The sequence below is a fragment of the Schistocerca piceifrons genome, chromosome 10 (genome assembly GCF_021461385.2).
Source record: "Schistocerca piceifrons isolate TAMUIC-IGC-003096 chromosome 10, iqSchPice1.1, whole genome shotgun sequence".
Lineage (NCBI taxonomy): Eukaryota > Metazoa > Arthropoda > Insecta > Orthoptera > Acrididae > Schistocerca > Schistocerca piceifrons.
Window position 1 is genome coordinate 117,346,073 of NC_060147.1, and position 13,316 is coordinate 117,359,388.

Here is a 13,316-nt window from a genome sequence, read left to right on the forward strand (position 1 = left end):
TTGCCAGTGTGGCCCTTGAAGCATTTTTTGTTAATCTGATAGGATCACCAATGTTCAGCTGCAATAGCACAAAACTTTTAATATTACCTTTACTAACTTCTGCCTTACCACTGGTAGAACGTACACACAATGATAAATAACATGTATTTTAATTTTTGTCCGGATTGTTTATGCTAAAGAATTATTTGAATATGTATTCTACAAAATCATATAATTATTTTATGCTTAGAAGCATCAGTCTTTGAAGTATTATTTCACAATCAGCTAAAGATCGCAGCTGTAAGAGAAACTTCAAAACTTCAGTCAATTTTGTTGATTGAAAGACTGGCACTATGAATAGACTAAAAACATTAATGTAGTAACACTCCTGTAATGATTATGATTATATAACAGTTACTGTGCACTTAACACACATTATTGACCATGGAGATCGTTCTCAACTAAAAAGCAGTGACACACATGGCACAAAACAAAAAGCCTCCAACTTCATTGCATAGATGGACCACAGTTCTGAAAATACAATAAATATTCTTAATCGGAAATAGCTTTAACATCTACATCCTTGCTCTGCAAAAAACTGTGAAGTGTATGGCAGAGGTTACTTCCAATTTTGTATTAAGGCTTCTTGCTATTCCATTTCCATTCTCATACAAAATGTGGGAAGGATGCCTGGTTAAATATCTCTGTGCACTATATCTACACTAATCCTGCCTTTGCAGTAGGCGTACCTCATTTGGTGTAGTGTGTTTCCAGATTCCTCGCTTACTACTATATCTTGAACTTTGTAGGTAGAATTTTGAGTTGTCATTAGTGTCTGTTGAAGCAGCTGCCACATAAGTTTGCCATCATTTTGGTGGTGGTGGTGGTGGTGGTGGTGGTGGTGGTGGTGACGACGATTGGTTTGTGGGGTGCTCAGCTGTGCGGCCATCAGTGCCCATACGTAGTCACAATTTTTACACAGTCCAGTTTTTTACACAGTGCAATCTGGCCACTGTCATGATGACGACGACACCCAGTCTATAGGCATAGAAAATCCCCAACGTGGCCGGGAATCAAACCTGGGACCCTATGATCCAGAGGCAGCAACACTAGCCAGCATTTTTATGACGGGCTTCCAAGAGTCACTTACAACTCTTCATGTTGCATTTCTTTGTACACTTTGTAGTGTATGGGTTCAACACATGTCAGGAATGTTGTATGGTGGGCTGCATTATTAATTTGTAACGAGTTTCCGTTGTCGACAAGTTCATTGGTAGGATACTGTAAATCACAGCACAGCTGCAGCTCATAGTTAAAGGATCTGAAGAGCAGCTTCAACAAAGTATACATTAAAATGCATTTCTCAGTAATGAATTACATAATTTAAATTACCAGGATGCATTTCAAATATTTTCCACACAAATTTAAGTATTGACAGTTTCTGGAACTGTTGATAACGACTGACATTTGTCAAACAGGTAGCTCTCGCAGCCCTCCTGAAGGCTCTCTTCAGCCTTGCTGTCATAAGTCACACATACGTCACAAGCAGAATTTGGGGAAGGCCATGTTGGATTTTGCTGTAATCAGTTTGAGTATATAGGGCTACTCAGAAGGAACAGATTTCAAACACTCATTGCTTCCAAATTACATAAGATAGCAACACAATTCCAATGTTCCTGGAAAGAGAAAAGTTCAAATTTTTATGCATTGTATGTGAGCACCATGCGTTACACAACAGATATCAAAACAGCGGCTCATTCCCTGCCATACAAGAAGCAGCTGGTCTCTTGTTATCGAACTCAGAGATTCAACAATGTGATGTCACAGCCTTTAAACAGTGTCAGTCAGGGGCAGATAAAAACGCAGTCTTTCACATAACCCCACAGATAAGTCACAAGGTATGATATCTGGAGACCTGGGAGCTCATCGGTGATATTCATTTTCTGCTGCTCCTCCTCCTCCTCCTCCTCCTCCTCCTCCTCCTCCTCCTCCTCCTCCTCCGCTTCTTCCAATCCAACATCCTATAATCGTGTCATTCAGGAAACATCAGACATGCTTAGAAACATTCATCTGCTGCACCTCTTCCAATCCATCATTTTGGAGAAGGGTCATTTAGGTAATGTGAGATATGCTTAGAGAAATTCTTTCTGTGTAGATTTTCAATGCCCTTACAAAAATACATTTTACATGGAAATCAATGTACTGTGTTGTAGTAAAATGTGGAGAAATGGAAAATATAGCATTTTTCCCTTCTCAATTACATATTAAATGTTAACACTTTGCTTCTGTCTCTGACCTAAAACAAGTAAGTGATCCTTAATATATTTTTTCATGTGAACTGACATCTGAAATATATAAAAAAATTGAACAAGAATTTTTAACTGTTGGTTTTCTGCACTCTAAACATTTGACTAAATCCTGCAGGCAAGTAACTACTTCATGGAGATTTTACTTTTTGTGTGGGGTCACAGGTGTGTAGATGTAATTGTTCATAAATAATCCTTGCTTTATAAATACCACCAAATGCATTATTTTTTCCAGTGACTGTGGGAGCCCAACAGGAGTGGATCAGTCTCTGTTACCAGCCTCCAACAACAGTGGCTCTACCTCAAACTCCCCCGTTGATTCCGATCTGAACCCCAACAGTGTTGATGCTGGAAGCTTAGCTAATCTCATAGTAAGTGCTCAAAGAGTAGAAAATCAATAAAGGCGCACACATGTTCTAAAAACAGTAAAACTTAGTGTGTAGACATTATTAAAGATGATCTCAGTTACTACTTTGAATACAATATGAAGCAGTTTATTTTCTGTTATGGAAAAAACATATTTGAAAAACAGGAACTGAAAGGTAACAATCATACGTACCTGCTAAATTTTGATCTTATCATAAAGATTACTGTGAAGTATCCTCCTGGCTATTTCCTCTCCTTTAAACTTTAAATAGAACATTTTGCTCTTTTCTGAGTACCATTTTTTCGTACTTTTAACTTGTCTTTTTGATAACTCCAGTATGCAAAGTATGTTCAAAAGTATTGTGAATTTTGTAATTTGTTGTGTTATATTACACTCATGTAACTTTTCCCCCTATTATGTTGACAATGTATGCAAAATAGATGTACAATATTAGCCATATCAAATATGTACTCCGTTCACTGATTTCTGGAAGAAAGATTATCACCACAGAGGCTGTTCTGTTGCTTGATAACTCGTGTTCACATCTTGATAGTATTCTTGTATCAGATGGTGGTCTCATTGTAACTAAGTTCTTACTTCCTTATGTGACTGGCATTATACAACCGAAGAAATAATTGTTTCAATAAAATGGTGCTACTGGGCTGGTCTACTGAGAATACTAGTTGATGAGGATGATTCGGTAGCGTTCCAGAAGTAGTTGACAATTCTAAATGCCGTACATGGGATTTCTAATGCCTGGCTGAGAGTTGAGCCACATACACTTGTTTGTCCTGTAGGTCATATGGATCAGATGGAGTTTGTCCAGTGGCATTAATGCTGTAAGGAAAATGCGAAATTCTGTATGAAAAAAATGTCAAGTCCTCTGCAGTACCTACACACAGAACTTGGATAAACTTTTGAACAAAGAATACGTCTTCGAAAATATCTCGATTATGTTTCTTTTTTGGTTACTTGTGTGTCTTCTCCCCCATGTTAGCCAAAATAATCGGGAGTGCCATATTTCCTCGAATCTAAGCCGCACCTGAAAAATGACTCGAAATCAACGAAAAAAAATTTTCCCGAATCTAAGCCGCACCTGAAATTTGAGACTCAAAATTCAAAGGGAGAGAAAAGTTTTAGGCCGCACCTCCAAATCTAAACAAAGTTGGTCCATTGTAATATGAGACACAATGTAGGTTGAATGAATGACGATACAGCTACAGTAGTCATAAGCTTAGCAGTTCAGCTTTACCAGGTAGCCATTGCTATGCGTCAGGTGCTCCGTCCGTATTTATACGGGTACCCTTCCTTTTTCACGTGCTTCGTCTGGTTTGAATTGATTGCTTATTTTCTTTGATCTGATAAGTGGCATTCTTTGTTATAGGTGTTTACGTCACTCTAAGCTGAAAATGCATTACTGTACTGTGTCGTGCATTGTTTGTCGCATTCTGATAACGAGTGTTTATGGCCTATCGCCGCTCGCGGCAAGACTTGCTTTTGTGCGTGCTGCCACCGCTTATAATAAAAAAAATAGAGCTCTGAACGAGAGTTTAGTGAAAATGTTTCTCCGTTTGAAAATCTTTGCAGACGCCTCTTTAGTACATTACATTCTGCTCAGAAATTAGTCATCTTAGATTTAAAAATCTAGTGAATTACTGTGCTTAGTTTCTGACTGTATCACTATTAGGCATAAGAATAACATGAATATAAACATGACATGATACGTATATTCTTCAGAGTTTGCTGTTGTCTCACTCTAGTTTTGTAGGATTTAAATGAGATAGCAGCAAACACGAAAGAATACATGGCAAAATGTTTATATTCGTATTATTCTTATGCTGAAGAGAATACTGCATGTGATTCACAATTCATAAAAGTTCCTATTAGCACCTATCTCTTCTCACAGGTAGGAAAAAAATTCAGTTGGCCATACTGACAACCATCCCAGTCAGTCTTGCCAGTTGGATTTTCGTAGTACAGTGAAATGCTGCTACATTCTAAGATGAAAAATACGGAATTTGTATTTACATAGTTGGATAATGTATGAACATGCAGTGCTCGAAACTCGGGGTGGAGAAAAAAGCTAGTCTTCCACTTTTTTTAAATTTATTTACTGACTCAGAGGTTTTGGCGCCAGAATTTATCTTTGTGCCTACAAAGCATGCCTGTGTAGTGCTACATATATTAGATGGCAGAAGTTAGTTGTGGCGGCACCTACAAACATTTTTGAGAACTTCCGCTTACTTTGCACTCGATTATAAGCTGCAGGCGGTTTTTTGGATTGCAAAAACTGGAAAAAAAGTGCGGCTTAGATTAAATACGGTATACTGTGTATGAGCTTTCAGAAAAGCTTACAGGGAAAACTCAAAATATTATTCTGTAAAGAGCATTTCCCTCAGGTACACTCTTTGTACACAGATATTGTCTTGATAGTTTCATGGGTACACTACAGTTATCTCCTAGCACTTGCTAAGTTAGTGTTATATTCTCTTTGATTACCAAAATCTGTTGAAGCAGCATTTTGAAAAAAGATATCTCCCTTGTTATGTTTCCAGAACTATCTATCCCTCTACAGAGGAAATGAGCAACAGCAAGAACAGCAGCAACAGGATCAAATGACATCACTAAGATTTTTACAGCAGCAACAACATAATCTGCAAGTAAGTTGAAGAGTCATGCCTCCAATAAACATACATTAAGTTGTCCCAGCTGTTGGGTGTAGCTTATGGCAAAACCTGTATTCATTCACTTGTTACTTTCTCATAAAAATTTGCATAAGTTGTTGTGTGTAAACCTTGCTGCTGGGTTACCTGTAACCAGTGGTATGGTCAGCATGTCTTAGGTCAATAATGCATTACCAGTAAAGTTGTCATTACTTTCCTCATTCTTCAATGTGTCTTCAAAGTTGTCTGTAATTGCATCATGGATGATTTTTTTGAAGGTGCATGGTTTGTTGTGTATGCATTTTATCCCTTTAGCAAGCTGTATCTAGTGAACAGTGTGAAAACAAAACAATTATCTCAACAGTCTTGAAATTAATATGTGAATACATTTGCAAATTCAAAGGAATGACAGATATTTTCACATATTTTGTTAAATTGCATTCTTGCCCGTCTGTCAGTTTAAACTAAATAGCAAAATTTGCACTGAACTACTTAGCTATGAAAAGAAGTGTATGATGTGTGGAATGTACTTTGTGCACTGGTGCCATTCTCCCTTTTCCTTCTGTCATGAATGTTTCGCAGAATGAAAGATCACTGGTAAGCGTCCATGTGAACTTGAATCTATCTAGTTTTTGTGTTGATCATCCTTTCCTGGAGATGTACATAGAAGTAAGTTAGGTTAAGGGAAACTGAAATAAATCTGAAATTTACCATGTCTGTTGTAACCTCATCAAAATGTTTGAAATTGATCGGGGGAATATACAGGGTGTTTACAAAAAGGTATGGCCAAACTTTCAGGAAACATTCCTCACACACAAATAAAGAAAATATGTTACGTGTACATGTGTCCGGAAACGCTTAATTTCCATGTTAAAGCTCATTTTAGTTTCGTCAGTATGTGCTGTACTTTGTCGATTCACCACCAGTTGGCCCAATGGAAGGAAGGTAATGTTGAATTCGGTGATTGTGTTGACATGACACTCATTGCTCTACAGTACTAGCATCTAGCACATCAGTATGTAGCATCAACAGGTTAGTGTTGATCACGAACGTGGTTTTGCAGTCTGTGCAATGTTTACAAATGCGGAGTTGGCAGATGCCCATTTGATGTATAGATTAGCACGGGACAATAGCCATGGTGCGGTAAGTTTGTATCGAGACAGATTTCCAGAACGAAGGTGTCCCGACAGGAAGACGTTAGAAGCAATTGATCGGTGTCTTAGGGATTACGGAACATTCCAGCCTACGACTCGTGACTGGGGAAGACCTAGAACGACGAGGACACCTGCAATGGACGAGGCAATTCTTCGTGCAGTTGACGATAACCCTAATGTCAGCATCAGAGAAGTTGCTGCTGTACAAGGTAACGTTGACCACATCACTGTATGGAAAGTGCTACGGGAGAACCAGTTGCTTCCGTACCATGTACACCATGTACAGTGTGTGCAGGCACTATCGGCAGCTGATTGTCCTCCACGGGTACACTTCTGCGAATGGTTCATCCAACAATGTGTCAATCCTCATTTCAGTGCAAATGTTCTCTTTACGGATGAGGTTTCATTCCAGCGTGATCAAATTGTAAATTTTCACAATCAACATGTGTGGGCTGATGAGAATCCGCACGCAATTGTGCAATCATGTCAACAACACAGATTTTCTGTGATCATTAGGGCAGGCATTGTTGGTGATGTCTTCATTGGGCCCCATGTTGTTCCACCTACGCTCAATGGAGCACGTTATCATGATTTCATACGGGATACTCTACCTGTGCTGCTAGAACATGTGCCTTTACAAGTACGACACAACATGCGGTTCATGCACGATGGAGCTCCTGCACATTTCAGTCGAAGTGTTCGTACGCTTCTCAACAACAGATTCGGTGACTGATGGATTGGTAGAGGCGGACCAATTCCATGGCATCCACGCTCTCCTGACCTCAGCCCTCTTGACTTTCATTTATGGGGGCATTTGAAAGCTCTCGTTTACACAACCCCGGTACCAAATGTAGAGACTCTTCGTGCTCGTATTGTGGACGGATGTGATACAATACGCCATTCTCCAGGGCTGAATCAGCCCGTCAGGGATTCCATGCGATGGAGGGTGGATGCATGTATCCCCGCTAACGGAGGACATTTTGAACATTTCCTGTAACAAAGTGTTTGGGTCACGCTGGTACATTGTGCTGGCAGGTCGATAGACACACAAACATACACATGAAATTAAAGCTTTCGCAACAGACTGTTGCCTCATCAGGAAAGAGGGAAGGAGAGGGAAAGGCCAAAGGATGTGGGTTTTAAGGGAGAGGGTAAGGAGTCATTCCAATCCCGGGAGCGGAAAGACTTACCTTAGGGGGAAAAAAAGGACAGGTATACACTCGCTCGCGCGCGTGCGCGCGCACACGCACGCATATCCATCTGCACATACACATACACTTACATAGACACAAGCAGACATTTGTAAAGGCAAAGAGTTTGGGCAGATATGTCAGTCGAGGTGGAAGTACAGAGGCAAAGATGTTGTTGAAAGACAGGTGAGGTATGAGCGGCGGCAAATTGAAATCAGCGGAGATTGAGGCCTGGCGGATGAGAAGAGAGGATATACTGTAGAGCAGGTTCCCATCTCCGGAGTTCAGATAGGTTGGTGTTAGTGGGAAGTATCCAGATAACCCGGACAGTGTAACACTGTGCCAAGATGTGCTGGCCGTGCACCAAGGCATGTTTAGCCACAGGGTGATCCTCATTACCAACAAACACTGTCTGCCTGTGTCCATTCATGCGAATGGACAGTTTGTTGCTGGTCATTCCCACATAGAAAGCTTCACAGTGTAGGTAGGTCAGTTGGTAAATCACGTGGGTGCTTTCACACGTGGCTCTGCCTTTGATCGTGTACACCTTCCGGGTTACAGGACTGGAGTAGATGGTGGTGGGAGGGCGCATGGGACAGGTTTTACACTGAGGGCGGTTGCAAGGGTAGGGAAGGTGGTTTGGGGATTTCATAGGGATGAACTAAGAGGTTACGAAGGTTAGGTGGACGGTAGAAAGACACTCTTGGTGGAGTGGGGAGGATTTCATGAAGGATGGATCTCATTTCAGGGCAGGATTTGAGGAAGTCGTATCCCTGCTGGAGAGCCACATTCAGAGTCTGATCCAGTCCCGGAAAGTATCCTGTCACAAGTGGGGCACTTTTGGGGTTCTTCTGTGGGAGGTTCTGGGTTTGAGGAGATGAGAAAGTGGAGCGAGTGACAGTGTATACCTGTCCTTTTTTCCCCCCTAAGGTAAGTCTGTCCGCGCCCGGGATTGGAATGACTCCTTAACCTCTCCCTTAAAACGCACATCCTTTCGTCTTTCCCTCTCCTTCCCTCTTTCCTGATGAAGCAACTGTTCGTTGCGAAAGCTTGGATTTTGTGTGTATGTTTGTGTGTCTATCGACCTGCCAGCACTTTCGTTTGGTAAGTCACATAATCTTAGTGGTGCATATGAAGAAACAAGTCCTGGTGAATTTTATCAGACTCTTTCAAGCGTCTGACCTTGTGCTCTATCAGTTGTCATAGTGGAAGCTATTTTCATTGGGAATTGTTCCTTACCATTTGGAAAGGTGCGATTGGATCAGAAGGTGTGAGTTTAATGCACGGGATGAGTAGAATTTTATCCAAGTCAATGAATTTAGCAGTGATATACTTGCCAAAACAGTTACCTCCAATTTTTCACCATTAATTAATCCCTTCGTAGTGGTAAGATTTCTAATTGACATAATAATAGCAATTTTTAGGATAATGAGGAGGTAAATGGCAGAAATTAAGAGTTCAAAAATTTTACAGGGCACAGTTGACCATTCTTTATTTCTTCATGTGGAATAGAATCAGAACTGGGGTAGAAAAGTCATTATTTTTTTGACATGGAATCACCATTGAATAGGATTGCAAAATAGTTTGTTAGTTGATATCTGTGGCATATAATATGGTGGTAATAAGAGTATCATAATTGCTGAAACAATGTTTAGGAATTTTGATTGCTTCATTGAATTAGTGTTTGATTTTCTAAGTCACCATTAGCGAATATATGTAACCATTCAGTGAAAACAGGATCATTTACCCCTCATGTTTTGGGTCAACTTACGAATTTTAACATGAAACCATAGTAGTTTTGACAGTGGCTAACAATGGGTAATACTTCATGGAAATCTCCACCAAACAGAATTATTTTGCCTTCATAAGAGAGAGACTATTGTCCTATTCACATTTATTTGTACAAATATTTAACAGGTTTGATTGAAGGCCAATTATAAGAGATTTAAATAACAGTATTATCCACTGATAAATCTGCAGTATGGTACAAACCACAGATTATCAGTGATAAGAAATTCATTTGGAATTTCTTCACAAATTAGTCTACATCTTCAACTGAAGTTAATTGATCTTCAATTGATATCCTGAAAAAGAATGTGTGCATGGAGGACATGTCTCTTGAAATTCAGTAACACAAACAACCACTGACTGCATAGTGCATAGCACATGTAATAAGGCTTCCAGTTTTAAATGGAAAACCATAGAACCTGAGTCAGGGGAGGGGCGGGGCAACAATGGCCATTGTGTGTTCATTGTTAAGCATATTGCAAGACCTGTCAAGTTGAAGGAAGAATAACAGTAATTCCCCAAACTGTTCCATCTTTTTTAAGCATCTATATTAAGAGCTAATAGTTACAAACATGTGATGGATTTTCTGAAGTTGTTTTTGGAGGAGCTCAAAAGAATACCAACCTGGAACCTTCTGCTTTGACATAACTCGGAACAATATATTGTTGAAATAATTTATCTGAAGCACGAAGTATACTAAAATCATATCAAACTGGAAAATGATGACAGTGATACTGTAGTATGTTATCAACACAATAGTGTGAGCATGACCATGACCATATGGCTTTCCTACAGTCAATCTAGATTCAACACATGGGAAAAGCAGTGGGTAGTACATTGAATCACAACGTGGGTTTGAATAAGATATTGTAGGAAGTGCACCGATTCTTTTATAATAGATGACAAAAACTTAATTGCCCGTTGATGCCCCGTCGCCAATGATAAAAAAAAAAGAGTAGCCACCTCACTGACTGTAGGTGCTACATTGGATGTTCCAGGGTGAAATGAATTACCAGTAGCGAATCTAGTATGGTATCCCACATAAAACCAGTACACCTCACATCCGATATTCCAAGTAACAGTGAACTAACTAAAAAGAATGGATAATAGTAATGTTAAAAAGCATGTTGTTACCTGCTTATAACAGATGCTGAAAACTGTGGCCATGGACATCCAGGAATTGCCAACTTGGTGTGAGGACTTCACCAGCAACATGCTGTATTGCTGCAGGTGTGATGCTGTTAATTTCTCTAGTAATGTTCTGTTTAAGACTGTCTGTCTGTGTGAGGATTGTTAGCACACACACACACATTGCTTTTTAGTATTCTGTAAATAAAAATAACACAATGTCAAGTTGGGGGACTTTGGGGACCAGAGGTCTCGACATGCAAATGTGTCGTCAGGGATTTGTTGGATGTGCTAGTGTTTGCTAGTGTTTGGAATACTGCGCACTGTTTCTCTGGATCTGTTAATTGTGCATAGCTAAAGCCAGTTATCTCTCTAGATATCTGGCACTGTTTAAGGTGTAATTGGAAAAAAAATATGGGGCAATGGTGCAGATGCCTGACAGTGCACATCGAACACCTATCTTCTCTGAATGGGAAAGTTCATGTTGCAGAATATGTGGGTTGTTCTGCGGCTTACATATGCAATTTTGAAATTTTGCATAACCTGACAAATGAAACCAGTCCTCATTTGACATGAATTAAAGCAAGGGGTCCAAGCAACCATTACCAAATGATGATAAAGGCCAGTTAATAAACACTGTTTTGACTCCTCATAATGACCGTGTGAATTCTGTGCGTAGGTTCAGAGGTTCTTGTTGCGTATTTGAATTTAAGCAAATGCTAGAGCATTGTTAAATTCTCTAATATTTTCTTGCTGTCATTATTCTGCTCTGAGGGGTTCCAGATCTTCACAAACCTTAGTGGGTTCTAAGTTAACATTTCCCTTGTGGCAACATGTGGTAGCTGATTTGTCACAGAACTTCCCTGCAAATGACCTTCCAGAACAGTGTACCCAGGTTTGATCCAGTTACCAACACTGTGTTCGCGCTTTTCACTTTCGGGAAAAGAAGTGTAGGTAAAGTTTTTGAAAGTTCATGTGTTGTATTCTTGGACTGAGATTTTGATGGAAGTGAAGTAGATAAGTTGTAACATGGACATTTGTCGATTCGCCTTTGTTTGTCACGTATCTAGCATTTCTTCTTCTGTGGTCTGTGACATGATCCAGTAGTATGGAATGCCCTCTGGTAGGTGGTCTCCCTCTGGATGTTGTGCCTTGTCCTTGTAGTGTCGTGAAAATAAGAAATACAGAAGGAAAAAAGTTAGCAGACATTTGACAGTTTTTTTGTGTAGTCATTGATTTGTTAGGAAAAATTCATAAGAAATCAATATTCCTGGCAGTACAGATTGATGGTATTTAGGTTAGGAGAAGTGTAACATAACTGACAAATTAAAAGATAACATAAATTAAATTATAAAAGTAGACTGTGTTTATCGGTGATGATGAACATTGATGTAATTGAGTTTATTCTCACAGTACAAAAAGCTTTCTTATAGAAACAAAACCCCTTTAACTATTATTGTGCTTAAAACCAAAAGTAGATTGTCAGTAAACGACTTATTCATTCTACATTGTTTTTATAAAAATGTTTTCAGAATAAGGTTTTTAGCAAAAAATGATGACTCTAAACTATTTGTGTAATTTTTTTTTGTCTTTAATGGTGAAAAATCTTGCAAGTGTTATCTCAGTCATTAATTTTGCTTAAGTAATATGGGAGATATGGTGCACCAACAACAAACAGTTGGGAAATAATACATGTGATAGCTACTCACCAGTTCGAAGGATTGTTGAGTAACAGGTACGCACATTTAGAAGTAGATTATTCAATACTATCAGAACGACTGCCAGTAGTTTTAAGTGCTCGTTCTACTTTAAATCGTTATTACACTTATTTTTATATCTTTTGTGGGGGGTAACAGCTTCCAGTGATCACTCTGAAAATGCTTGATCGTAATGTAACAGGTGTTTCCAACTATATATGTGCAGTACATCAACTGAGGATCAACTGTGCAAAGTATCAATCCTCTGACCTTTCACATACAGTTCTATAGCATCGTAACTTCTCTGTATACAATTGCAAAATCAATGAATGGCCATGTAGAGCTGCCGACATTGTCCACTAGGACATTTATAAAACCATTACTGTTCACTGTGTGTATAAACACTCCATGTTACTTTCATTTCTGACAGTTTCTCCCTGTTAAGAACAAGAAATTGTATTCTGTTTGCTAGGAATTTTTCGATCTAGTCCGAAATCTTCTGTGGTATTAGGTATATGTGTTTTTTGTTTATTAGGTGACAGTGCGGAATTGTATTCAATGCTTTCTGAAACCCAAACAGAGCATCAACCTGGGCTTTGGTATTCTAGTTCTCATGAGTGTGTTTTGTAGAATCCATGTTGATTCCTACAGAGATTTCTGGTCTCCAAAAAATATAAAATGTTCCAAAATTCTAGAACAGGCTGATGTCATCAATTTAGGCCTATACTTAGTGCTAGTTAGACATCCCTTCTTGAAGACTGGAATAACCTGCACATTTTTCCATTTCAGGAAATTGGGGTGCCCTGCTAAAAGAACAGAAGCAAGTTCTTTCACATCGATAGAATTTTGTAAGAATTATGTTAGGTCCAGTTGCCATTTAGGTGGTGTTGCTTGTTTTCCTATCCCACAGTTACTCATTCACTTGTAGTTAATCATTCACTTGTGTGAACAAGTGTTTCACACTTGTGCAACAATTGTAATTGGGAATTGCTGCAATTCCTCGGTAAAATCATTTTCATAAATGGAGCAGTGTATTTCGACCTC

The 13,316-nt window shown here is 39.2% G+C and overlaps 1 protein-coding gene across 1 annotated transcript in view; it reads left to right on the forward strand.

The window, feature by feature from the left end:
• The window catches only part of LOC124718739 (cytoplasmic polyadenylation element-binding protein 1), a 59,616-nt gene that overhangs the window by 5,526 nt on the left and 40,774 nt on the right, over positions 1-13,316 (forward strand). The window contains exons 4-5 of the mRNA XM_047244355.1: positions 2,521-2,656; positions 5,208-5,312. Coding sequence (XP_047100311.1) covers positions 2,521-2,656; positions 5,208-5,312 — 241 coding nt within the window. The remainder of the gene's footprint in view (positions 1-2,520; positions 2,657-5,207; positions 5,313-13,316) is intronic.